The sequence below is a fragment of the Cupressus sempervirens genome, chromosome 2 (assembly GCF_028749045.1).
Source record: "Cupressus sempervirens isolate cs-2001-9-10 chromosome 2, ASM2874904v1, whole genome shotgun sequence".
Taxonomy (NCBI): Eukaryota; Viridiplantae; Streptophyta; class Pinopsida; order Cupressales; family Cupressaceae; genus Cupressus; species Cupressus sempervirens.
In genome coordinates this window covers 580,904,170-580,931,904 of record NC_143119.1, presented here as the reverse complement: position 1 = coordinate 580,931,904, position 27,735 = coordinate 580,904,170, and the positions used below count along the sequence as shown (strand labels likewise).

The 27,735-nt window shown below is 35.2% G+C and overlaps 1 protein-coding gene across 3 annotated transcripts; it reads left to right on the top strand.

The window, feature by feature from the left end:
- On the top strand, positions 1-27,735 carry WEE1 (WEE1-like kinase). 3 transcript variants are annotated; one of them, XR_016360091.1, is made up of 11 exons: positions 1-435; positions 4,677-4,737; positions 4,834-4,900; positions 24,556-24,807; positions 24,918-24,985; positions 25,067-25,176; positions 25,273-25,313; positions 25,396-25,547; positions 25,632-25,985; positions 26,082-26,710; positions 26,868-27,735. XR_016360091.1 is itself a non-coding variant. In XM_089814576.1 (10 exons), the coding sequence occupies exons 1-10, from the start codon at positions 194-196 to the stop codon at positions 26,175-26,177; spliced, it is 1,443 nt and encodes a 480-aa protein (XP_089670702.1). In that variant the 5' UTR covers positions 1-193; the 3' UTR covers positions 26,178-26,832. The 3 variants fall into 3 exon arrangements, 1 of the variants encoding a protein (XP_089670702.1); XR_016360092.1 differs by having other exon boundaries at positions 56-435; positions 24,610-24,807; XM_089814576.1 differs by lacking the exon at positions 26,868-27,735 and having other exon boundaries at positions 26,082-26,832.

The following is a 27,735-nucleotide window of genomic DNA, read 5'->3' as shown; positions in this document are numbered from 1 at the left end:
AAAACAACGCTTAAAACAAGATCAATCAGACAATACATATTAAAAAAACCCAATTTCAAACTCGAAATCGCATCAGTGCTCTTGCCTCAGTTCGATAGTTGCTGAGCTGAGCATCTTCTGTATCAATTAAAGGCTTTGCCTTAGCTCATTGCAATCATCTTCATCCGTTTAAATTTAAAATGCTGTTTTAGGGATGGGTAAAAAGGTTACAGCGGATCGCACTAACCACTGTTTGAGCCAAAGGCTGAGTCAGGTGTCTCTGCTTTCTCTATCACAAGAAGAGGGCAATTCGCTTTCACTTTCCGATGCAGAGGACATTATAATGAAAGATACAGACACAGATGCAGGCGCAGACATATCCACGGATGAAGTCACTTCGACTAACTTGTTATCAGAATTTGATAGCAGTGGTCTTCTCAGCCAAGAAGTTTTCGAGTATGCATTTTTTCATCCTCTTTTATCCATTTCTTTTTCTGTCTAATTATTTTTTTGCGTTTTTAATCTTGGTTTTTGCCCTGTGTAGTGTATAGACAAGTTAGAGTTTCGTTTGAGTTCTCTTTTATAACAAACACCCAAATGGGCTTTAGCTCGAAGTTCTGATGAGTATCTATTTTTCTAGAGATGGACTTAGAAGGGACAGTGAACCTATGAGAATGGAACTCCGGTGACTTTCTTAGTAATCAAATGCCGCTAGATGGTCTACTGGCTAGGAATGCTTGATTGCTGACCGTTTAGGGCATAAGTTCTTTTGTATTCTTTTATTTGGAGCTTGAGCCTGAATCTGTCTAATGTTACCAGGTTCTGATTTTGTCTGAGGTGGGTAAGTATTTAATTTCGAATTCACCTTGATTTAATTTGGCAATGAACCATCAAGTTCAGGTAGAAGTGAGTGTATGAGGGGTTTCTATTATTGTATGTTGAGATATAAGTGCGAATACGAGGTATATGCGTTCTGCTAAACTTGCTTCACGAGGTTGAAAGCAAAGGGTATAGAAATTGCCTTGTTCATAGAACAGATTTTCAAATAGTATGTTGGCTGGCGGGCCTGAGCATGACCTAAAAATGCATCTCTTTCTTTACCTTTTCCAACCTTGTTTACATTTGGTCCACATAATCTGACCTTGAAAATCATCTCTATCTTTACCTTTTCCAACATCGTTTGCACGTGGCACGCATAATCACAACCATTTCAACGCAGAATCAATAGCCAGAAATCTGGGTATTCTGAGATTACCCATCAGATTACAGTTTGATCGACAATTTCAGTGGAGTTAATTCTATGGGAGTATTCAATGGTCGATGAATCTTTATTTTGATGACTGGAGTTAATTTTATGGGAGTATTAAATGGTCGATGAATCTTTATTTTGATGACTTAACCAGCAAACAAATTTGTGGAATATAAATCTGCTTAACACCTTTGCCCATATAAGGAATTTTTGGGTACCTGAAGTTGATGAGATGTCTGTGGCTTTGTAGCAATGAACCATTTTTAAGACGTTTTCTGGAGTGAGTTCCCGTTTTGTATTTCAATTATATCTCACATTTCTGCAATTCAAAAATCCATTAGCTTGCAACTTCTGATTGAACTATAGTTGCTTACCCTGGATGTATAGTAGAATGGTAGTAAAATTGTTCTCAGGAATAACCGCAGAAACCAAAAAGATAAAGGCTTTTATCGTTTATTTAGGAACAGACTATGTTAAGGTTAGAGTTAAGGAGAAAAATCAGAAAGAAAAAATTGCTCCAGAAATTGAAGAAAAGCTGGAACTTTGTTTTTATGACTACAACCATGACAAAATGATGGAAATGAATTTCCTTAACCTTTTTCAGCAGGAGGGTGTTGTGTAGAGAAATCAGTTGTATTTATACTGATAAGAAGCATAATAATACCTTATGCTGTCAGGAGCTGAGAGAAGTGAGATGAGCTGTCTATAGGGGATATGAAAGTGAATGTGATCTGTTATGGACAGATGGTACGTAGGCAACCACAATACAAGACATTTTGATTCCTTACTGCTCTCTTGCCCTGATGATGGTTCACAGAGTGTGACCCAAATGTTGGTTCAAAAAGATATACACAATCTGAATCCAGAAGCAAAAAATTAATATTATGGATTGCGGAAACACATTTGCAATTATTTTGATTCCTGTTACGACTTACGAGTAGAGTAAATTTAAATAGATCTATATGATATTCAGTACTCTTTTGTTTCATATAATCAAAATCAAGGACGTAATAATGTATCTGTCTCTAATGAACTTTGATGTTACAGTTGTCCTATTTGTTTTCATGCTTTAGCAACATCTGAAGTTGTTTTTACTGTTGTCTCCTGGTTACAATTCAGTTGGGTTGGTTCTAGCACAGGAACCGTACACTAGCATAGTTTGTGTAATGCTAAGTGATAGAGTTTTCTAGGGCTCTCCACGATCCAGTGCAGGTTGAGGCCATTGGAAAAGTATTTGCGTGCATTGGTGATCACTAGGGTCACCACCATGTCTGATACTGGTTCCATTTTGACGGCATCTCAAATGTTTGTTTGAAATGTAAAGAGGCAGGGTGGTGGGTCCATTCCTGTGCTTCATATAAAGAGAGTTTGAAGTAGCTGTAGTGAATAGAGAGGATTGGCATGCATCCGCTGACTGTTTTTGGCAGTCAATGCAAAGCTGCTTTCCAGATGCTTGCTATTTTTCCTGTGCCTGTTGTTGTTAAGGTTAAAATTAGTAAAGTATAGGTTAAAAAAGGAATTTTTTTACTAATATTTAATAATTTTGTCAACTATTAATAATTATTAATATTTAATATAATTAGGCTACATTAAAATTAAAAGATTTACTTAAATTTTATTATTATAAATTTCTATAACCTTTGATATATTAAATTCTTAAATTTAAAATGATATTTTAAACAAAAATAAAATTGCAGATTTATATTAATTGAATTTAGTCATTTATTTTTCAGAATTATTTTAGTTGAAGAAATTGTTCTGATTTTTTTAGAAACTTGAACATTGACCCTGTGAGATAGGTTTTTTGTGATTTTGGTAGTTATGCCTTTGTTTTGTTGTGATTTCGGGGTTAAAGTGTGCATTTTAATCTTATATGCTTTTGTTGATATGAAAAGTGAACTGTGTAATGGAATACAAGTCAGAATATTTTCTTCTGCTGTAGGAAAGCACTGCCAGAACTGTTGAATGAAAATAGAAAAGCCATGCATCAGGTTAAAAATTATTAATACTATCCTTGCTCTTACATCATAGCAAGACTAATATTTTTATTTGAAATGTTATCTTTGATGATGCCTTCCTGAGCAGACACAAGTTTTTTGCAAATGTCCAGCAACAATTGCTTTCAGTTAAAAGAATATCCTTCACAATATTTAAGATTATTTTAAGCTCTAGTTTTTCGTGTTGGAGTCGCATGTGACTTATTGCCCCAAATGAAGTTCATAGTTCAAATCTGAGTTTTTGTTAATCTTTTAGGTAAGTCCTTAAAATTTTCAGCTACATAGGTATAATAAATTGATTTGAATTCAAAATTTTATTGTACTATATCTTTTACCAGTGTAACCTGGAGACTCGCACCCCCTCCCAAACCTTAAAGTACCAGTCCCCGGGACGTCCCTGCACCGGGTACTTGAGTACCCAAGCACCCCCACCTCCGCCATTCCGCAACCATGTCACCGCTGAGATGTGGACTTGAATTTCTATTTAAATTTTGAATTTTGAATGTTACTATTGGATGTGTAATATGTTACTACGTTGAATGTCAACGGTTCTAATTCATGTTGCAATTTTGCTATGTTCAAGTATTTTAATTTGGTATGTTCTAGTGCGCTACTGAAACATCATTTCATAACTAGCATTTCAAGTTCTATATGTATACTATACAACACCCCTCTCTGACCAATCCTCCCCTTCCCGCTGTCCCCTGGCCATCCCCCCACCGTCCTGAAAAAGAGGCCCATTTTCCCTGCGTCCTGCCATCCTGAAGTATCCCTGTACTGGTGTAACACTGTCTTTTACTGCATAGTGTCATTTTACATCTGTCTAGCTAGTGAAAGCATTGACTATATGTTTGTTTTCTGTACTTTGAAGTACTCTAATAGGAAATTATTAGTCTATTTTGAAGTTTGAGATTGTCCTTATTCTCCTAATAAGAAAATCAGGTCTACCAAAATCTATACTATGTTTCTAAATCGTGGTAGTTTACAGGTCATTGTAACTGCTGGTAGCCCTAGCCTCAGTTGCTTGATTTTTCAGCTCTAGATTTTAAATGCATATGTGGGGTTCAGAATTACATATGCTTTTCTGCTTAAAAAGCTGTACTTTATCTTCAGTAATCTGAGATAGTGACAATTACTGGTCAGGATGACGGATTTAGTGGCTAAGCTTCATGAACATGTCTATGTTTGATGCATTGCCCAACTGTTGCTGGCAGCACATTCCCTGTGATAATTGCCTTGTAGGGATTATTGTCATGTCTTGCTTTAATCAGAATGGTTTTGGATAGTTGAGTTCAATCAAAAGAGTCATACATTGTACCTTTTTAGCAGAAGTATTGCAAGGCAAAATGTATGAGATTCGCATGGTGTATTTATATAGATGCTTTCATATAGACTGCTCAAGTTGCTATGACTTGCTTTAGATTGTCTAACAGAATTTGCTCTTGCTCTAGTTCTCAGGACTATGTTACGCCAGTTGAAAAGGCAGTTGCGATGGACTTTGATATCAAAAAGGTAGGTCCATGATGTGGTTCTAGCAATGTGTTATTTTCTTTCATTTTTTTCACTTCAGATCTCTTTGAATTTCTATTTTTATATCAATTCATGCAGGAAAATGTTGCTTGTCCAACACCTCCCATCAAGTCAACTACTGGTCGAAGCAAAAGGCAAAGGGCAGGTTGGATCATTGAGTTCCCAAATAAGATATCTCCCTATTTTTCTGAATATAATTATTTAATTACATTATTAAGAACTCTTTATGTTGTCATGTGATCAAATATTTATTACATATTTTCCTTTTTCTAAATTATGGTTTTATTTAATAATAGGTTATGTCCTTATCACAAGTTCCCAAAATATTATTTTGCTGTCTTGTTTGCATAGTTGAAAAACTTGGATGCAGAATTTGCTGGGTAGGCCCATTTAAAAAAAAAAACTCAGGAGAGTCAGGACTCAACAGGCTCGTTGAATATTGAAAATACCAAAGTCGCATGAACCCAGATATGGATACAGATACAACTATTTTTAAAGACCCTCAACATGGATACAACAAGATATGACATTTATAAAAAACACATTGTTAAATACAATTTAGTCTAAGTTGCTAGTTTGGATTCCGGTATAGATGTGGGTTCAAGATCCGGTTTCGAAATCTGTCCAAATTTTTTCTGGTTTGGGTTCCGATTTGTTTTGGGTTCGTCTATACAATAATACACACACACACACACACACACACACACCCCACTATGCTAATATTAAATCAACATAGCAAAATACACCACCACATATATGAAAGAAAGTTTAGCAATGAAGGGAAGAAGTTTTTCTTTTCATTCACAAATGACATTTAAAATAACCTTTTTGGTCTTTTAAAGTTTTTAGTGGTCAATTTAGGGTTGGAGGGTTGAATATACCTAAGTTGGATAAAAAACTTAATGAAAAAGTCAATGAAAATGTCATTTCCAGTCAAATTTGCTCCAAATTCATTTCGAATTCCTCCGTCCAAATCAAAGTCTTCCAAATTCATCCAAAATTCTTATTGGGTCCTTCTGAGAGAATTTTGAGCTAATTTATCTGACTATGGCAGAATTTTGAGCAAATTTGAACCGAACTAGATGTAGCAAACTGAATCTTGAATTCCAACAAGGAGGAGCTATTGTGGTAACTATTGATGTTAATTTTGTACCACTACATAACTATAGCAATTGAATACTTGATATGGAATATCAAACACTCAATCCCTCTCTTGAAAAGTGAATACTTTTGAAGACATGAGAAAAACTCCAATGTTCCCTACACATGTGAATACTAACTCAGTTATATTAATGTGATTTGCTGGTTAATCATGTAGGCAGCCTTACATTGTTCATTCAAGGATTGTCGAACTTTTTTTGTGATGGTGATGATGTCTGGTTTTGTAAAGTATATTAGCGTCAAATGATGTTGATGGTGATGACGGTGGAGGGTGTGTTTGCCAATGATGCTTCTCCTTTTTTAACTTTTTAAGAATGAATTCCAACTATTCAGCTACTCGTTGCTTTACCCTACTCCTATGAATGGAAAGATTAGCAAATGGACAGGGATCGAATCTGATAAAAGCTTACCAGTGGCTCTATCTCCATAAATGCAATGATTCAAGGATAAAAAGACTAGGTTACCATGCAAGGCTTCCTAACCAGCGGCTAGGATGCTAGTGGCCTAGTTTATAGATCCCTATCAAACATCCACTAATATCACCATATAACTATCCATCTACTCTTACTTTTAACAACTTTGTTGAAATAAAATCTACTTTAACAACTTCAGTGAAATTTAACTCTAACTATTGGAAGTAGAAACCATGCAATAACACCAAGTGTCCCTAATCACCATGCAAGTCACAACAATGATAAGAGAAGCAATTTTGGTATTATCTTAAGCAACAATTTTCTTCAACCCTTTACAAATGAGAGCAAATGGCCTTATATAGGGGCCAAAATTACAACCAGCAATAGAGATTAAGAGACAAAATCAACGATCCACATTAGATCTCAAAACCTTAATTAGGGTTGCCACCCCATCGGCCAATGAGAAGACGCCACTTCATCAATGGACCAATGAAAAAAAGAAAAAGTTGCAACCAATGAGAAGGCATCAAAATGGTAGCCAATCAGAATCAGACACCTATCCTACCCAAGAAGAAAGGAGAATTTGCCACTTGGGCTTACATCAAATGATCTTCTAATATAATTCTACCCTTTTTTTCATCTTTTTAGCCAAGGCAATGAACTTGGCTAGTTTGTCGTTGACTTCCTTCATGGGAGGGCAAAGCACATGCTTCATCTCGAGCTCAGCTGAATTCATCATGTTGCTCACTATTTGCAGTGTCTTCTCATGATCCTTCTCATATTCTTTCGCATGTTCGATAAAGGCATTGAGAGAGGCAAGGGTGCCCAAATGCTTTTTCTTGATGGCAACCTTCTTCAACTCATCCAATCTTGATCTAGATTCTGTCTCGTTGACGTTCTCCTCTTTGATATCTTCAAAATCAAGTGCAGCCCCAACATCGCTCATCATGGTTGAAATGGAGGTGTCAATGCTTGGGCTGTGTTGTGCAATCTCATTCCCTATCTCTTCAAGTATCCTTAATTTGATGGTCAAGGCAACAAACCAAGACTCCACCGTGCTCATTCCTCTTTCATCTACCAACTTGGTTCTCTCCAAATATCTTTTCGATAGCTCGATAAATGCATGTAGCCTGGGAATGGCTAAGTCCTTGACTGGAAGGAAATCCTTCCACTTCCCTTCAAATGTTCTGAATTTGTCTCTAATAGACACTAATGACTTGAATGTCGAGAGAAAGGCAAGAAATTTCACCCATCTTGAATTATATCATTGGTGCAATCTCTGACTTTGCGCAATTAAGCCCATATCGCTTCTATGTTGCTCCCACTATCTTGCAAAAGGGTCGCCTATTGCAATTGTTGGATAGGCTGGCAATCTCTCCAATACTTGTTTTCGGCCTCCAACTTTACAATCCTCTCGTTTGCCTTCCTCAACCTTTATCTAATTGAAACCATGCCTTCTTGGATTTCCTCACATTCCATGTCATTCGTGATTCTTCCCAAGTTATGCCCTACTATCTCATATTCCTCGGCTACAATCTCATCTAGTGCCTTGCTAACCTTTGGTATAGCGATCTGAATTTTTTGATGACCCTCATTATCGCTTCTGATTACCTTTGCCATCGTTTTTGCAATTTGTCTTTGTTTCTCGCTATTGTCCTTTTCCCCTAACCCTTGAATATCTTCACTTGTTTGGACAGTCACCACCTCACCTCTTGGCATAAGCATTTGCCTTAACCATAGTGGAGCAGTGCATCCCCCCAAATTTGGATTTGGTTCGACTAGCAAAGCATCACCAACGGCCCCACGCCTGACTTACTTTCTCAATATCAATTGGCCTATCGTCTTCTTCACTAGTGATTGTCACATCGTCTCTACGTTGGTTCTTCGAGAGAGGAGAGTACTCAGTAATGTCATTGTAATCGCTCGATTCTAAATCAGAGCTCACCTTTGCCGCGATCCCTTGTCCACTTGTATTATCTCCCTTGACTTCTAGCCTCAATTATGCTCTCCCTTGATGATGCTGCATTCCGTCTTTTTGTTGGAGGCTCCTAATGTTCTTTACTTTTCTCAACCTCCAAATTTCTCTTCTTGCTCTTAATTGCTCTTTGTTGCTGCTTATTGCCTTCACCTTTCTCTTCGATTGGTTCTACTGGACCTTCTTCCTCTGATTTCATCTTTTCATAAGTAAGGCGTACCTTCTAACTTTGTAATTGTCTTAACTTCCCATTGTATCATAATTCATTGTGTAGATCAACTGTCCTTCTAATTGCCTCTAAGGAAGGATCCTGATGATCATCCCAATCCACTGGACTCAACTCTGTTCCATCCACTGTATCATAATCTTCTCTTAGCACATTTTCATCATCTTCCAGTTGATTGGGAATATCAAGGCCTCCCCATTTGATTGCCCTCATCATGCTCACTAACAATCTTGAGAAAGCTAGCTTCCTTACATAAAAGTCATCCCGTGCATTGGCCCAAAAATCTTCTATAGTAGGAATATGTTTGAATGTATTTCTGTGGGATGCCTTGATAAGACTATTAGGATCGAATGTTTGTCTTGCTCTATACCATCCTAGGTGATATCGCTCTAACTCTTTCTTTGCAATTGCTAACGCGACATGATTGGGGTAGGTATCATTGCCTATTCCAAATGAGAAGGTAATCCTTGTCTCAACTTTAAAATTCATCATTTTGTCATAATACTCAAGTTGCCTAGTCAACTCCATCAAAACTACCTTGTCGGGTGGGTACCTTGGAAGTCTCTTGGGACAAACTGTACACCTTGCCACTCTGATATGTGTGAATTGCGAAAATTGGATGAACCAACTCCCATAATTCTTAACTTTTGCCTTTGCTTTCGATGAGAGCCTTCTAGTAGGGTTCCCCTATAATATCCTTACTGTCTTCATGGCAAAGGCGTCATAAAACATCTTATAATCTTTGGTGTTGTGCAAATGAAGTTGTGGATAACACTCATGCACCAAACATTGCCTTGACCCATTGCCAATCACTCCTAAGGCCTTAAGTCCAGGATTTTCATATAGTCTCGAAATCAGATAGAAAAGATAGGATCCCATGTAGAATTACTTTTGATTTTGCACTATCCTAAGTTGCAACTCTAAATATTTATTAATAATTCTAACCCAATTAAATCTTCTCTTTCCATTTTCAATTTCGTCAATAAAATAATACATCCAGTTCTCGAATTGCATACCTTGAGCCATGTTCATGATTTGGCTGAGAAGCACAATAAGGTCACTGTACGCCAGCTTGAAATCTGACTTGGTGAGCTTTGACGACTTGGTGACTCCCTTCTTGCCTTCGTGTAACCAATTCTGCTTTAGATGAATGAGATAAGCCTCTTGATTATCTTGAAATAACTTGGCCATTCGATCCATTATTACCACTGTCATGCCTTTATGTTGGGGAATATTGAATACTTCTTCAACCACTTGTTTGTTGATGTTAGCCAACACTCTCTTCCCTTCACAAAAAATGGACTTAGTAACAATATCAAACTGGGATGCACATTCCATTGCCAATTTTGGACAAGGCAAGGTAGGAGGAAAGCTATCGTGTGTACAATTCCGCTCTTGTAGATCTTCTTTGCCATGGGGGATTGTCCTTCCTTCAATTTATCCTTCAACTGTACCATGTTCACCGTGTCGATATTGGTATCACTTATTCTTCTCATTTTCAAAAAGAAGGTGGTTTTAAGCATCATGTCTTTCTTGTCTTTTTTGGTATTTGTTCCCTTTGGGTTCTTGCTTGCATTAACATCTACCATCGTAAACACTTATTTTTGCCCCTTTGTTCTAAATGATATGGATCACACTTATCAATCTCCAAATCCTATCTCTATACTTATCAATCTCCAAAATTCTTTCCTAGGGATGAGATTACCACTTATTTCTGCCTCTATGTTACCTTAGGATGGACTAAACATATATCTCCCAACTTCAATCTTAGGGTGGTCTAGCTTATTTTTGCCTCTCCAAATGTCCTATCATGAAATCTACACTTATATCTCCCAACTTCAGCCTATCAATGGAATGATGAAGTGGTGGATGATGAGTGCAAGAAGAAAATAAGAGAAATGAACCAAGCAAGAACAAAGAATAGAATCTATCTTTAAAACCAATCTTCACCTCTAAAAATGAATAGAATTTTACTTTAAAGCCTTCACCAATAATTGGGCCCTCTTCAAGTTCGGATCATATTTTGGGAATTTCAATCCTCCTTACAAATAATGATGCCCTAGCAAAAATCAAAATTTCAACTTCCTTGAAATTGCCCACTTGCCAAAAATCAGACCTTAAGTCATATAACCTCATCACCAAATAAAATTGCCAAATTCTGGAAGGAGAAAATCGCTACCAAGGATGGAGAAATCAAACTCCACAAAAATCGCCCAAGCTGGAAAAAATTAGATTTGCTCAAAAAATCGCTCTAGGGCAGAAATTCGCCCAAACAAAGAGAAAAATGCCGCCAAGAAATGGAAAAATTTGTCCCAAAAAATTGCCCAAGTTTGAAATTTGCTTCCCTTAGAAGAAAATTGCACATCGAAGGAGGAGGAAAAAGGAATGAGAAAATAAGAGGGGAACCCCCTCTTATACCACACTCTTTTGCCTCTCTAAGTGGACCGACTTGCTTGAAGGGAAAACAAAATTAATTTAGTCCCTTAATTAATGGCTCAAATATAAATGCAACATTAAATTTACCTAGCCTGTAGTGAAATTGGCCCATTTAATTGCCATTTTTGATCAAAAATTGCAAAATAGAAACAAGGTAAATCTAGGAGATGTCAAAATTTTTATTTAACAATGTTTTGGCAATTAAAATATCATTAAAATTGAATCTAGCAAGCTAAAATCAATTTTCAATTCCAAATTACCAATTTTTTTTAACATTTTAAAAATCCTTTAGGCAAAATTTCAACCCAATTAATGCAATTTTGCAATTTAATCCAATTTTAATTTTGCAATGCAATTTTAATTTTTAACAAAATAAATCATTTTTGTGGCAATCAAAATTCAAACTCCAATTTCAATTTCACTATAAAAAAAAATTCTTTTCACCAGTTTTTTTTTGAGATTTTCCAAAACGACTATATCTAAAAGTTTCATTTTGAAAATGCTCAAGCTTATACAATTATTTCAAATTTTTAAAAATCCATCTAAGTCCAAACTTTGCAATTTGTCTTGCCAGATATTGTTCTAACCATTGAAAAATTGTTGTTTTTGAAACTTGTTTGGCCTAAAGATAAAATTACATGTTCCGGAAAATCAAGTTTCGCACCGGGTGAAAACAAATCAAATCACATCCCTCCTGGCCCGAAGGCATCCAAGATGTAAAATTTTCAAATTGAAAACCTCTAGACAACTCCAAATTTGCTAAGGCAATCAAAAAAAGGGGGTCCCCAAAATTTTTGGGGCAATGGTGTGAAAACTTGACAACTGTAACTTAGCATCTAAGTTAATAGATGATATTTTCATTACTTTGAAAGTAATATAGACAAATAATTGCTACATAAGGAATCTAAGTTGCTGGTTCCAGATCTAGTTTGGGTTTGAGGATCCTATTTGCTGGTTGTGCTAAGTCATTTTGTGGTTTGGGTTTGTTACTACAAAGTCCTCTGTAAAAATCACAAATATATAATATATGTAGCCTAGAAGCATAATTTAAGATTAGAAAATCACATAACATCATTCAAATAGATAAACTGCCATGAACTTGAATGTCATTTAAATTTTAAAACATGCATGATAATTGTAATTCTTGTACAAACTTCCAAGTTCAATATCAAAATAATGCTATAATAATATTAAGTTCAAGTTTTAACAGTTGGAACTTTTAATCATCAAATGATTTTCTAAATCATTGTCTTCATTATCATTATTTTGACATTATGGTGCAGGGGCACCTAGCCAAACACCTAAACCCACCTTGGAACCAAATGGAGTCAGAGGATCAAAAGCATCCTTGAATGTGAATTGGAAGATTTTGAAGCCAATAATGGCACTTTGTAATGAACAATTTGATGTAAATGTGAAAAGTCCTAGAAGTCCAGATAAAGGACTTAGAAACAATTTTGATGTAAGGGTGGCCAATAGTGCCAACAAAGTATCTAAGTTGATTAGGTGGGTCAATTAGGTCCTAGGAGTAATTGTGGATTGAATCCATGCAGTTAGAGGAGTTAATTTGCTAAAATATGCAATAAAACAAAATATGAGATTCAAATATTTGAAATCCAACAATTAGGTGCATTTAGGAGGGAAGCTAGTTTTAGGACTTTAAACATGTTTGTAATAAGTTCCAACCAAATTAAATTGGTTGGGGAAGTTGTCATACACCCTATATGGCCTGGTCAAGGCATGGGGGCAACATAGTGGTACGGAACTGATCAGCATTGTACGGACTGGTTATGAAAAGTTCAATAAAACTTCATTTTGCAAGCATTTTGTGCATGGATTCTTGATTAACTTTGATCTCTTGAAATCTTATGATCTCATGAGCATATTTATACATTGTTTGATCAATTTCTAATGTACTGAGATTGGTAAAGTTTGCTGTTCACTACCTTAAAGGATTTCACTGTTTTCCTTATAGTTTTGAGTGTTCACATGAAATGTTGATCATTCCATGAATGTAGGAACCTGATTCTCATGGAATGATCATGTAATCATATGTACAAAGTAATCCTAACAATGTATTGACTGGAAGTTCTAAGGATTGGTGATCACTAATGAAGTTTGTGAGTGTGAAGGGCACTAAATTCATGGCTATGGAGCAGTGGCAGGAGTTCTAGCCATTGGAGGTCTGTGTTTTATGATTGGAAGTGGTTTGTTATGGTATGGAGAAGGTGTATCAACTCTCAGAAGTTTGAGATTTGATTGGGAAGGTGTACATTGAGAAAACCCTACCTTCAAGGGTTTGTAGGAGACCAATTTGGGGGTTTCTTATTTGCAGGGGTCTGAAGACCAAATTGATTTGATTTTCCTTGTTTTGGAACCATTTCAAGGGACTGTTGAAAGTCTTGGAGTTTGGGAGTAAAGGGGGCTTACACTTGCTTTGTAAAATGACCCTATGTTATGCCTAAAATAGGTGCACAGTCTGAAGATCTGTATGTTGGGCCAAAACAACCTATGCTGGAATTGGGATATGTTAAAGAATGATGGAATGGGTATCTGAATCCACCATTTGTTTGGGCAGTGTTTTGGAAAGTTTGGGAGTAAACTTCACATTTGTGTCGCTGGAGACCTATTAGGAAAACAATTAGGCCTACTGGGCAGTTTGGGGAATTAGGGTGTTGGGTGTTGTTTAAGAACCCAAGATTGGTTGAAACCCTTTGAATCAACCTTGTATTTCCCTTATAGGTTTAAGTGGGAACAACCTTGATTTGAACCCCGCCCCACTTAACCTCTGCATCACATTAGATAGATAGATAGAGGGAATGTATGTTGGCAGACAGATGTATAAACATCTAGATAGATAGATAGACAAATATGTAAATAGATAGATAAACAAAGCGACAGATAGACAGACAGACATATAGATAGATAGATAGACAAATAGACATACAGATAGACAAATAGATAGAAAGATAAACAAACATACATACATACATACACACATACAGACAGACAAACAAACAGATAGACAGATAGACAAATAGATAGACTGATAGACATAGGAAACAGCAGCCTCAATTCATTACTTCCTTTTTGGGCTTCAATGTATCTTCAACCCCCTTTACCCCTCTTTCCAACAAGATGCTGCAGACCTTCTAATAGCACGGGCCCTAGTACTCTTTTGGAGCTGCATTAACATTTTCCAACATTTCAAAATCAGCCCATTCAAAAAAGTCCATTTGCATAAATGCATCCTGCTACACATTGGTTGGCAATGTTTCAAGCCTCATTTTGAAATGCAGTTTTGAAAAGCCCTCTGATTTTTTGCATACAGTGGCTGTGATAAAGTGGGTGGTTTTCTACAACAATATCCGAACTAGTTGGGTGCTGCATTTCCTTGGACTTTTTTGAATGGACTAATTTAGTAGATATGCTTCTTGTTCATCTACAGCTTGCTTCATAATATATTTTAATACAGTCTCTTGTGGTATAGTTACCTCGTCTTTTCCAGGGCAAGGTTTGATGCATCTTTTAGGTGTTCTGCGCAAATGGGCTTTCACTTGATAATATGAACTAGAATATTGTACATCACATTGCCTACATTTCCAAATGTATCTTCCACCTCCTCAATGTATTTCCATAGAGAAGAATTTGGATCTGTTTTGAATTTTGGTTGTTGACTTGTGGAGGTAGAACTACAAGCCATTCTAATTCCTATGGCAAGAAATTTTGTAAACACATTTAAAACAAAAAATAAAAAATGAACAAAATCTTACACTTTTTACAGTCAATGGAAGGTTGCAAATACATAGGAATGAGGGGCAGTTCTTGATGAAGCTCCAATGTTTTTTCAACTCCTTTTGTTGAGGCAACAAATGTTTATATGCTCAGCCTGTAGGAACGGATGTACTGTTTGTAAAAGATATGAGCAAAACCTAAGTTGTTTTGGTGTTTGAAGTCAATTGGAGGTCACTTTCGTGGTTAGGGAAGGTGCCAAGTCAAATCAGTACCCCAAAAAAATTTAAGAAATGCAATTCTTTTTAACCACCTCTGGGCATTTCGTTTTGCCCAGGATAAACTGAACCTGGTTTGGTAGGCCTGGGGATGAGCCCAATTACTTAGTAAATAATTATAAGTTGATTTAAAAATATACAATACCCAAAAAATGGTAGAGTTGCTCTTGAAGACAATGCAAAAAATGGGTTACTGATACAGAAACATTTCACATGTCTTCCTTGTTTGGTGTAGGTTTTGTTTATTGATTCTTTTTAAGTTTTTGTTAAATTAAGCTGAGGAAGATTTTACCTCAAAATTATTAAAAAACATCAACTTACCGTATCTGGCTTGGTTGGAGAATCAAGTTTCTTTGACACATGTGGCTATTGTATCCAATGTATATCCATGCTGTATCATACTTGTATCCTTATTGGATATAGGGATAAGTTTGCGCTACTCTGGAAAATACAATTTTATAAAATTTTTTTCTTAAAAAACACACATTTTACTGAATTTGTTGAACAAATTAATGATTCTCGCCATATGTAAATCAAAATTAAAGTTTAATATTTATCATGGCCCAAAAATCTAGTTCAACCTCCAAATAAATTACAATGACACTTCCACTGGCCATGTTATATGTAGAAGTCACCTCATATAAAGAGATTTTAGGCAAGGTGCGTGATAATGATGTCCAAGTCAGCACACTTTAGAGTTATTAAAGATGCATCTTCCAATCATCATTTTATTGACAGAAACAAATTGAGTTTGGGTGTGCTCTAATCACATTTGCAGTGCTCTTTGAGCATCCTTTCTTGAGAATCCTGCCTGTGCCATGCAAACATGACTTATTTCTTAATGGATTGCCCAACCATATTCATAATTCTATTTTGTATATTGTAGCCATTTTAATGTCACATCAGACATCAATTTGATAAGTAATTCTGAATCAATATAATTTCAGTCTACCATAACATTTCTTATCTCTATCAGAGATCCTGTTCACTTACATGGTATCAGAGCCATCCTGATAGAGAATCCTATTCTCAGAGTTAAATTAAAATCTCAGAATTATCAACATTAGATTTTTATCCTCAAATTCAAAATGGATAATCATATAAGATTAGAAGATAGACTTGAAGGGACATCAAATTTTTTATCATGGAAAATTTGAGTCATGATTATATTAAAAAAGATGGAGTTAGGAGAGTACATAGAATCAAACAAATCAATCCCTGAAAATGATCCAGATAGAACGACATGGAGGAGACACAACAAAGCCATGAAAATTATTATAGATTCGGTAAAGGATCATATTCTTCCTTCTATATCCATTCTTAAAACTGCTTTTGAGATTTTCTCTACTATTAAGAACACTTTTGAAATCAACAACACTAGTAGACTGCGAACATTAAAGCAAGATCTCCTATATATGAAAATGAATAATGGGGAGTGAATTATGTCCTATTTCCTAAGAATCTCTAAGTTAAAAGATCAACTTGCAACAATTGGAAGTCAAGTTGATGACAGAGAACTTAGCATCATAGCATTAAAAGGACTTCCACCATCTTGGCAAACCTTTATTTGTGGTCTAAGCTCTCAACTTGACCTTCCTAAATTTAATTTCCTCAAAAATGAATGCGCTCAAGAAGAATCGAGATTAGTTTCCAGAGGAATCAACATAAATCAAGAGGGAGATATTTAAGCTCTTCATGCTAATACAAACAATAAAGAAAAGAAAGGTAAATTCAAACGTAATAGGAAGGAATCAACAAATCATGTAAGAAACAAGATTGGTCAAAAGTACAATGTTTCAAATGTGACAAATTTGGTCACACTCACAACTTCTGCCTTGAACGAAAGAAAATTCAAGCAACTCTAGTAGAAATCAAAAAAGAGAAAGAGGAAAAAGAAAAAAACCTTGCATTTTATCTAGCACTCTCAAGTGAATTAAACTCCAACAAAAACACTTGGATTATAGACAGTGAAGCATCACGTCATATTACAATTTTTAGAGACAAATTTGAAAGCATCGAAGAATACTTCTTTGAAGAAGTAACCATTGGAGACAATTCTACACATCCAGTTAAAGGTATTGGATCATGTTCAATTCAAGTATTACTCTTCAACTTAAAAAATGTTTTATTCGTACTTGGTATAAAAAGAAATTTGGTCTCTATCTCCGGTCTTGCTGATCAAGGATTGAGAATCACCTTTCAAGAGGATAGAGTTCTATCTTTGCCAAAAAATTCCAATATCAAGAAAGCTACATCTATTGGATTTAGAGATGGAAGTTTATATAAATTTTATAACCAACAAAATTTAGCCCTCAATCATGAAACATCAAACTCAACCGAAATTTGGCATAGAAGACTAGCTCACCTTCATTTTCGTACATTGTCATCAATAGGAAAAATTGTAAAAGGATTACTTAGTCTCAAATTTGAACTTAGGCATTTGGAAAGGATGTTCCCTAGGCAAGAACACCAAGAAATCCTTTCCTAAAAGTATACACAAATCAAAATCTGTACTTGAACTTATTCACACTGATCTATGTGCTCCTATGATTGTACCTTCCCTAAATGGATGCCTCTATTATGTGATTTTCATAGATGATTATTCTAGAACTTGGGTTTCCTCAAACAAAAGGAATCAATTGAAGTATTATCTAAATTCAAAGTAGTAGTTGAAAACTAGTTTGGATAGAAAATCAAAACACTAAGATTAGAGAATGGAGGCGAATACATCTCTGAAATTTTCAAAGATTTTTGCATTACTGTTGGGATTAAGAGGGAGTTTTGTGTACCATATAATCCTTAACAGAATGGAGTTGTAGAACGAAAAAATAGATCAATTATTAAATCAGCCAGAGCAATGATGCATGACCAAAATCCTCATACCTCCTTTGGGTTGAAGCTTCTAATAATGTAGTTTATATTCAAAGTAGATGTCCTCACTCAATATTAGAAAACACCACTCCTGAAGAAGTATTTTCGAGTATCAAACTAGACCTAAGTCACCTAAGAATATTTGGGTGTCTTGTTTATATTCATATTGTTAAAGAGAAGAGGACAAAATTAGAACCATCTGGAAAGAAGGGAATACTCATTGGATACAGTGAAACAACCAAAGGTTATAGGATCTATGTTTTGGGTCAAAGAACAATTGAGATCACTAGAGATGGAAAATTTGAAGAAGACGTTGCCTTTAATCTTTCTAAGAACATTGATGAATCATATGCAAAACCTACTACTGAACTAGATGAAGATCATTTAGTAGAGAATGAGAGGGAGAATGATACCGAACCTTCTTCACCTACTATTTCAAATTCAGAGAATACTAAAAATTCCAATAACAAAAAGAGACCACTTTGGGCTAGAAAAATGATAGAAGAGAATCATGCTGAACCTAATGAAGTAATCAGAGAAAGCAAGAGAACAAGAAATCATTCATGTTATGTGGTACTACTATATGAACTTATCAAAACATAACCTTCAAATGTTGAAGAAGCCTTATCAAGCAAACTTTGGAAAGATGCAATGATTGAAGAATATTAATCAATTCTAAAAAATGATGTGTGGGATGTTGTACCCAGACCAAAGAACGAATTAGTCGTCTCTTCTAAGTGGCTACATAGAATCAAGCATGCACCTGACAACAACATTGAAAAATACAAAGCCAGATTTGTGGCGCGCGGGTTCTCACAGAAGGAAGAAATTGAATATGAAGAAACTTTTGGTCCAGTTGCTAGGTACACATTTGTTAGGACTATCTTAGCAATTGCAGCATCCAAAGGATGGAAAATCCACCAAATGGATGTTAAAACAACATTTTTAAATGGTGAAATTGAAGAAGAAGTTTATATTGAGCAACTAGAAGGGTTCATCACTCATGACCAAAATTCCCACGTGTGTAAATTAAAGAGCACTATATGACTTTAAACAAGCACCCAAGGCATGGTATGAAAGAATAGATAGCTACCTAACAAAATTAGGATATTCTAAGAATGAAGTTGATCCAAACATATGCTTCAAAGTAAATGGTGATGATATGATTATTCTTGTATTATATGTTGATGATCTATTAATAACAGGTGAAGAACATCTTATAAACAAGTGCAAACAAGAACTATTTGATATGAAAGACCTAGGCCTTCTTCACTACTTTCTAGGTCTAGAAGTCTGGCAAAAGGGGAACTACATTTTCTTAAATGAAGGAAAATACACTATTGATATTTTGATGAAATTTGGAATGATGGATTGTAAACCAGTTACTACTCCTATGGAAGTCAACTTACATAAATTGAAGGATGACATGATCGAATCTGAACCTACAGATCCTATATACTATAGGCAAATCATTGGATCATTAATGTATTTGGTGAACACTCGTCTTGATATATGTTATGCTACTAATACCTTAAGTCAATTCATGTTGGAACCAAAGAAGATAAATCTAAATGCAGCCAAGTATATCTTAAGATATCTAAGAGGTACAATTGGTATGGGACTCGGATATGATCAAGTCGAAATCAATCTTCATGGATATTCAGATTTTGATTGGGTAGGCAACTCTATTGAACGTAAGAGTACTACAAGGTGTTGCTTCAGTCTCGGATTTGGGATGATTTCTTGTTTCAGCAGAAAACAATCCTCAGTTGCATTAAGCTCCATAGAAGCAAAACATATAACCTCCTCTATGGGAGCCAGAGAAGTAGTATGGTTGCGAAAATTGCTAGTTGGGTTGTTTAAGAAGCCCTTGAAGCCAACTATCATTCACTATGATAATTAGAGTTGTATCAAGCTTTCAACTAATCTAGTTTTCCACAATCGATCTAAGCATATTGAAATACCTTATCATTACATTAGGGATATGGTAGATCGAGATGTTATCAAACTAGATTACATAAGTACAAATGAACAAATTGTGGATGTTTTTACCAAACCTCTTGCCAAAGTAAAATTGGAATACTTTAGAGGAAAACTTGGTATGATTAAATTGTGATTTTGAATATTGAACATAAGTTTCAATTGTATATGTGTGCTTATGCCTCTAATTTTGTCTAGTTGTGTCATATATGTAATGAAAGATGATGATCTTTCATGGACATATATATTTAGAAGGTAATCTTTGTAAGGTGACGATCTTACAAATGATAGATCTGTTATTATGGCAGTTTTTGTACCGGATATGCCGGAAGTCATTGATAATGAAAGTATTGTGATTACTCTCGATATTGTTATGGACTATCAAAGATCATAATACATGTTATGATAGTGTTCATAACATTGTGATTATAGTTATTTGACAAGTCATTATTTCAAAGTGTTAAAGTCAGATAAAGTGTTGTGTATAGATATCATTGATACTGATATCATGAAGGATTTTTTATCACTTCAACCTTGCTAAGAGGGAGTGTTAAAGTGTAGCTTCAGTAGAAGTGAAATACACATTATATTAAGTACATGTACTCATGATTCTACATATATATTTGTTCTATATGTCTTATATTCTTGATATAGTTATACATCAATAATATTCCTTAACTAATCGGGCTCTTATCATTAGATGAGTTGATCTGAATATTTTCATTATATAATAATGGTTCACCGAAAGGTAATCGGGTTTGTGTTATTATCAAAGGTCATGTCCACATAGGGACATGACCTTACGTGGCCATTGGCCATGTAGAGTCATGTCTCTACGGGGACATGATGCCTAGTATATTTAATATAGAGAGCGCAGATGTAGACCGATATCAATCAACGGTAATACTCAGTCTCACTGCGATCTCTTCTACCAGCAATCAAAGACATCAATCAATATAAAGTTGTCCATTCTCCATTCTACTGTTATGTTATGGAGATCTGCAAAGCACATACAATCAGACTTGTTACATCAGACATCAATTTGGTAAGTAATTCTGAAACAATAAACAATTCTGAGTCAATACAATTTCAGTCTACCATAACATTTCTTATCTCTATCAGAGATCCTGTTCATTTACACCCTGATCATTTGGTCTGTGTACATTTCAGATGTTCCTGGGCCAAACCTTCTGTTATCATGCATGGTTCTATAAGGATTGTGTGTTTGAAAAGCCCAAAGAATCTTTATTTTTTAAGGTTTTGGAGCTTGGTCAAAAGTTTATTACAAAAAATGATTTGGTTGCAGGGGCTTTGCTATTGACGCTAGCCTGGACCTCTGCTTTGGATTTACAAAAGCTAAATTATGAAAATTATTTTGCAGTGTGTAAAATGGAAAATCAGCATTTTTCCTCTTTAGTTGTCTTGAAATTAAAGAAAAAAACGGTTTTTTCTTTATGTTTGTTTTCTTAGAATTTCCAGAATTTTGAACTTTCCTGATTAAATCCCAAGCAATTGAATTCCATTTTAACATATTGGCTTGCAGATTCAATATTAATTCTAAGTAATTCAACTGTGGTTACTGTACAAACCATTTTGATATTACAGTTGACACTTAATTATCAATTATTAGCTGTGTTCTTAATTTAGCATTTAGTTTTGAAATAACAACCAGTGAGGCAATGTTATCTTGATTATTTCTATTGAAAATAATATCAACCTTTTCTGTTTGGGAACAATAATAATGTATTGAGCTTCTTATTGTTTACAGTCAATGATCCTTTCTGAGATGATCCTATAATCATTTCGTTTCTGTTTCAAAAATTTGACAATAGTGTTTTGTTTTACCCTTCACTTACGTTTCGAACTTGCATTTGGAGCTATACCTACAATATCCATACACTGATGTCTGGGCAACAAATTTGGATCTTTTTAGACAGACAGGTGCACAGAAAAAGCATATTTTTTAGAAATTTGAACTCACAGTTGGTTTGTAAAACTAACTACATAATCAAATCTTGGGCCAAGCTTTGTCATCAGATCCTCTATATATAGCAAGATTCCCATAAGGTTAGTATGTTCCTAAATTCGTAGTGTAGAATGTTTTCATTAATTGTTTAAGGCCCTGACATTTCTTATATTTTATGCAACAATGGTAGCTATGAATGCCACGTTGAAGTAGACATTAGGTTGGTATGTTCCTAAATTCCTAGTGTTAAGGCCATGATGTTTCTTATATTTTATGCAACAATGGTAGCTACAAAAGCCATGTTGAAGTAGACTTTAGGTTGGTGCCTTGTTCAGTAGTCGGGTTCAAGAAATATTGCATATCAAAGTATTCTCAGTCCTGTAAGCATATATGCTACTTTTGATTCTTGAACCATGTGTGGATGAGGATGAATATTTGAGGCACAAATGAGTTTTGATATTTTTTGCCAAATCTAATTCTGAACTTTATCAAAATGCCAATATTTTGATATATATCAGGGTTTGGATTCTAAAATCATAAAGCTTTCAATCAATTTGCATTTATCTTCTCTTTTTGACCAGCCTTTATCTATCAGTTGCTGCAATTTGTCAATTCGTAAATCATGGTATAAATACTAATCATGGTATCCTCTCCTGTACATATACCTGTATACTGAATCATCTCTCTGTGTGGCCATCAGTGAGGATTATGATATCTTATCTATATAACTGGAATTTAGCCATTGTGGAGCCCTTAATGTGCTAATAATTAAGAAATGTCAACATTATGATTCCAAATTTTTTTACCTTGGAAACTGATTACTTTGCATTTGGTGCTAGTATTTCAGAAGTTATCTTGTGTTATATTCAGAGTATCCTGGAAGCACTTGTTGCCATATAATCATATTTTTGCCACAGTTTAAATTCTATGTTTGTCGTGAGATTGACCATGGTTCTCTGATTAGTGTTTTTTCTGTAAAACAATGTAATTTTATTTTAGGGCAAGGGTTATTCTTTATTACTTCAGGTTTATGACATTATCCAGATTTTATTGAATAAGTTCTTCAATCCCTTTGCCTGCCACCCCTACTAAAATTATCTGCTGCCTATCCATCACTTCCGAGGAAAAATGCCCCCATGATGTCCTGCAGAACTAGGGAATTGGGATGGCTGTGAGATACCTGATGTTTGCAAAGAGGCCATTAAGATTTAAGAAGAGACATTTTATACATGCAAAAACAAGATTCGATTTGAGTTGTAGAAGTTTAATATAATTTCTGCAAAGTTAACAGTTGTGAGGGCACACGATGGGATCAGGACCATTTTTTATGGTTGGAATTGGAAGAGTTATTTATTTGTGATTTGCAGTCACAATCATCTGTGCGCAGTAAGATGAGTCATATGAGTTGTCGCCTCAGTCATAATAATAGCCAGAAAACAGAATTGACTAAAGTTGCATAAATTTCCTGTTAAAATATTTTCTGCAATGGTTTGTGCACCTTATAAATTGTCTATGGCTGTTTGATCAGCAGTTCATCTGTAGGCCTTATAAATTATCTATGGCTGTTTGATCAGCAGTTATTCTGTAATAGTAAATATGATGCAATTTTCTTCTAGTGCAAGAGTCTTTCTGGTTTTACTTTAGGTGTATGTCATTTTTCAAGGTTCCACAGGCACATGCAACTCGTGCCCTGCCTTCCCTCCCAATGTTCATATAGTGTCCTGTAGAAGTCATGTGCTGGGGATGGCTGATGGATGCCCTGATATCCCCTTAATGGCCATTAAAATTTAAGAAAAAATAGATTGTTTTATACCTGCGAAAATGAATCCAAATGCAATTTGCAGTTACTGTTGTGAGGTCATACTTTTTTTTCTGTTAAATTGCATTCGTTTGAGCTCTCAGAAAGGATGGCTAAAGGCTTAATGTAATTCGCTGTCACAAACATCTATGCGTGACCAGACTGGTCACCGGTCACACGAGCTGCTGCATCAGTTATGGGGAAAGGCAGAAACAAGAATTCCCCAACTTTGCTTAAACTTCATATCAAAATAATAAATATTGTATGAAATGGTTTACGTGCACTCTTGAGCTCTAAGTAACACACTGCAAGTTTTCCTCAATTGAATGTGCCTTATACACTTGTAAATGCGCTCAACCTTAATGAATGTTGAGGAAATGAGAATCAATATAAATATTAACTATATAAATACAAATATTAATTATTTATTACATTATATTTAAATATTAATATATATGAATCAATTTTTTAAATTTATTTTAATTAACAATAATGAAAAAGAATTATTAATAATTATATACTTAATAGTATGTGTGCAGGCATCCAACTGTTGTTACGGTGCTGTCCCCTGTCCTCTATTCCAAAGCTCTGTGGAAATACAATCTTTCAAAATTTTATATGAATTTTTTTTTTAAATTATTATAAAAGCAAAGGGTATATTATTTTTGATGTGTAACTGTATGTAAAATGTGCATATGACTTGATATGAAAGTTGTATTCCACTGTGGATGAATGCTAAGCGTATTGTCTTGCAAACTTTATATTTTAGGTAATGGTGTATTTATTGCTTATCCTCTATAATAGTGTATGGGCTTTCAATGGTGCTTGTGCTAATATTTCTGTTTCTAATACTCAGCCACAAACATTATGTACAGGCAGTTTATGGAGTATATAAGAATTGGAATATTCATATATTTTAGGTGTTCATTGCAATCTGATAATTCATGTTTCTTCATTGCTTCAGTGAGCCTTTCAAATGGTACATCTGATAACATTCCAGCTTTCTTTGATCAATTAGCAACACTGAGGGAGGGCTCTGGTTCAGATTATTTTAAAACTCCAACAGAAACTGCATTTGGTCGGAAAAACTATGTTTCAAAATCAGCATTGACACTACGGGAGCGTGCTAGGTCACCACCTTGTGTCAAAAATCCCTATATGCCTGAAAATGAAGAGTTAAATGAAAGGCTTCAAAGAAGTTATCGCCGATCTCCAGGTATCAAATAACAACCCCTAAATTTTAGTTTTTAGATTTCGTTTTTTCCTGCTATTCTTTTTCATATACATTGTTTTCAATTTCAACAATCAGATTGTTTTCCTCTGCAGCATGTGGTGTTCATGTTGATAAACAAAGCTTTTTGTCCCGGTACCATGCAGATTTTCACGAGTTGAAGGTAACCCTTATCTTACCATCTTTCAAATGTTAGATCTATCACTGTTTCATGGTTCATGGTTGATAATATTTTTTCACTCAGGAAATTGGTCGAGGAAATTTTAGCCGTGTTTACAAAGCTTTGAATAGAATTGATGGCTGCTGCTATGCAGTAAAACGTTCAGCACGCAAGTTGCAACTGGATAGTGCATGGTATTTTTTTGCTTCTCTATTTTTAACAATTTGATTGTATTTATTACTGTTGATATTGGTTAATGTGATAAGTTTTGGTTCTGTTTTGCCTTTCAGTGAGGAGGCACTCTTGGAAGTTCAAGTACTAGCAGCATTAGGTACATTAAGCACACTTATTTAAATCATTGCTTATGAACAAAAACATGCCATGGTCTAAATATGGATTGTGTCTGCTAACAGGCCCTCACAAAAATATTGTGGGATATCGCACTGCCTGGTTTGAGAATGACATGCTTTATATTCAAATGGAGCTCTGTGACTATAGTCTGGCAAATGCTTTTGAGAAAGGGCTTCTAAAATCAGATGTGGACTTTCTTGATGCAATGTATCAGGTACAGGAAAGGCGTATCTTTTACTCTCAAACTCATTATTTTGAACCCGGACAATCTTGAAGCATGCTTGTCATATTCTTACAGATTACTCAGGCACTGGAGTTTATTCATAACCGTGGAGTGGTACATCTGGATCTTAAGCCTGAAAACATTTATGTCTGTGGCGGTACTTACAAGCTTGGAGATTTTGGTCGTGCGAGACTTCTGGATGGGACCCTTCAGATTGAAGAAGGTGATGCACGGTATATTCCCCATGAAATCATGAACGGTAATTATGAGCATCTTGACAAGGCGGACATGTTCTCACTGGGTGTAACTTTTTATGAACTTGTAAAGAGAAAGCAGACTTCTGATTCTGAAAGAGCATTAGACAGGAGCAAAGAAATCAAGATTCCCCTCCTTCCTGGTTTTTCAGTCTATTTTCAAAGACTGCTACAGGTAATGTAGTTCGTCAAGATTTATTGTTGGCTGTTGCATCTTTTATCATTTCCATAAATAGTTTTCTATTGGACTCTGATTTGAGTTATCTAACAGGCTTTAGTAGATAATGATCCAGTAAAAAGACCTTCTGCAAAAGATTTGCTAAAAAATCCAGTTTTTGACAAGCTTCAAAGATTAAAAGAAATGTAATTGTAATTTTGCGAAAAAATCCAAATTTTGACAAGCTTCAAACATTGAAGGAAATGTAACTCCAGATTAAGGGATGAATTTACAACCTCTGAAATATCAGTCGATTCTGCTGCATTCACTTTTTGTGTCAATATTCAGTCTGAGATAATTGTGGAAATTTAGCTCATTTCATGGGAGCAAGCGGACTTCAATCCCGTGCAGAAATAGGGTGCATTGGAAGGATTTTTGTGCTGCAAAGTTATTCTCTGAACATTTATCAATTTAAAGCAGTCTGCATAGGCTTTGCTGACTGCAGGATCTCTTTGCCATCTAACAAATGACAAGCATCCTTTATTTATTACAAGCGGACCTGAAGGCATGTATCTGATCAAGTGGAGTTTGATTTTGGAAACCGTTCCATCCCTTCGAGTATATGTCAAAAGTCTATTTTGGCATTGGAAATCATCTTTTTGCAAGCTGTGAAGCCGAGTGAAATCAATAGAGATTCATTGCATGGCATTTCAATGAACAAAAATTGGCGTCTACTTTATAAGGTAACAGAATGGATGGATAGATGAGATATTTTTTACTTGTTCCAGTGTCACGCAAGTGGTGGGTTTAACATGATATGAATAACATGATGATATGAGTTAAATGAATACCATTTTTGTAACAATCTGGCTTGCTAAATTTTCTATGTTTTTATTCCAGCTGAAACTTTTGTGCAACGGTAGAGGATGAACTCTGTGTTGGTAATGCCTCCCAGTAGAGAAGCTCAAGATGCCTTCTATAAAAAAAATCAGATTTGGATTTATATTGATTCCAACACAGTTAAAAAAATATAACAAGCCTTTAGGCAAAGCTACATCATCTTCTAGTACAATGAACAAACTATAATCCTTGTACTACATCATGAAAGCTAGTGCTTTAAGGGCTTTCTTGCATTGATGGATGAATCTTTAGGCCAGAGGGAGTTGACCAATAAATGTTTACATTTGTATTATCAACAAACTATTGTAAGGTATATGGGGGATTTCAATCCATCAGCAGCAGGCGTAAGAAGTGTCTTTAGTTCTGATAAAATGGCTCAAAAACATCAATTCGTTGTCAATAGGTGTATCAGAGGTAAGGCTTGAACTTTATTTAGTTTGAAGTGTCAGATCATTAATTTAGATGGCCATTGCACTTATGTATAGTTTGCAGCAAAGGACACGCCCACTGGTTAATTCGAGGTTGCACAGGGATAGAAATGGTATTGGCAATTTGTTGATTTTTGAATAGGCTTCATGATTCATGACCATGGTTTTGGTTGGCTAGGCAGACCATCAATAGAATAGGAAAGTCAGTGATTTTACGAGAAAAAAAAAGAATGCAGAATATCATTTCAATAAGTAATCTAATGTCCTAATCCCATCTTATGGAGGCATTCCTTGCAAGTTTATCTTATAGGGAGGCATTCTTCGGTTAATAGGACCTCTCTTTGAAAACTGTTCTATGTAAGATTTATTTTTATGATGTTAGATGGTACTATATAGAGGCATCCACACATGGTGTCATAACTAGACATGTTGGCAACAAA

What these genes read in the sequence shown, in the direction of transcription:
- WEE1 (XM_089814576.1), top strand. Translation starts at nt 194, where the DNA reads ATGGGTAAAAAGGTTACAGCGGATCGCACTAACCACTGTTTGAGCCAA. An exon ending in TGGACTTTGATATCAAAAAG is followed by an intron (nt 4,738 to 4,833) that starts GTAGGTCCATGA and finishes CAATTCATGCAG; the next exon opens with GAAAATGTTGCTTGTCCAAC. An exon ending in AAGTTATCGCCGATCTCCAG is followed by an intron (nt 24,808 to 24,917) that starts GTATCAAATAAC and finishes TTTCCTCTGCAG; the next exon opens with CATGTGGTGTTCATGTTGAT.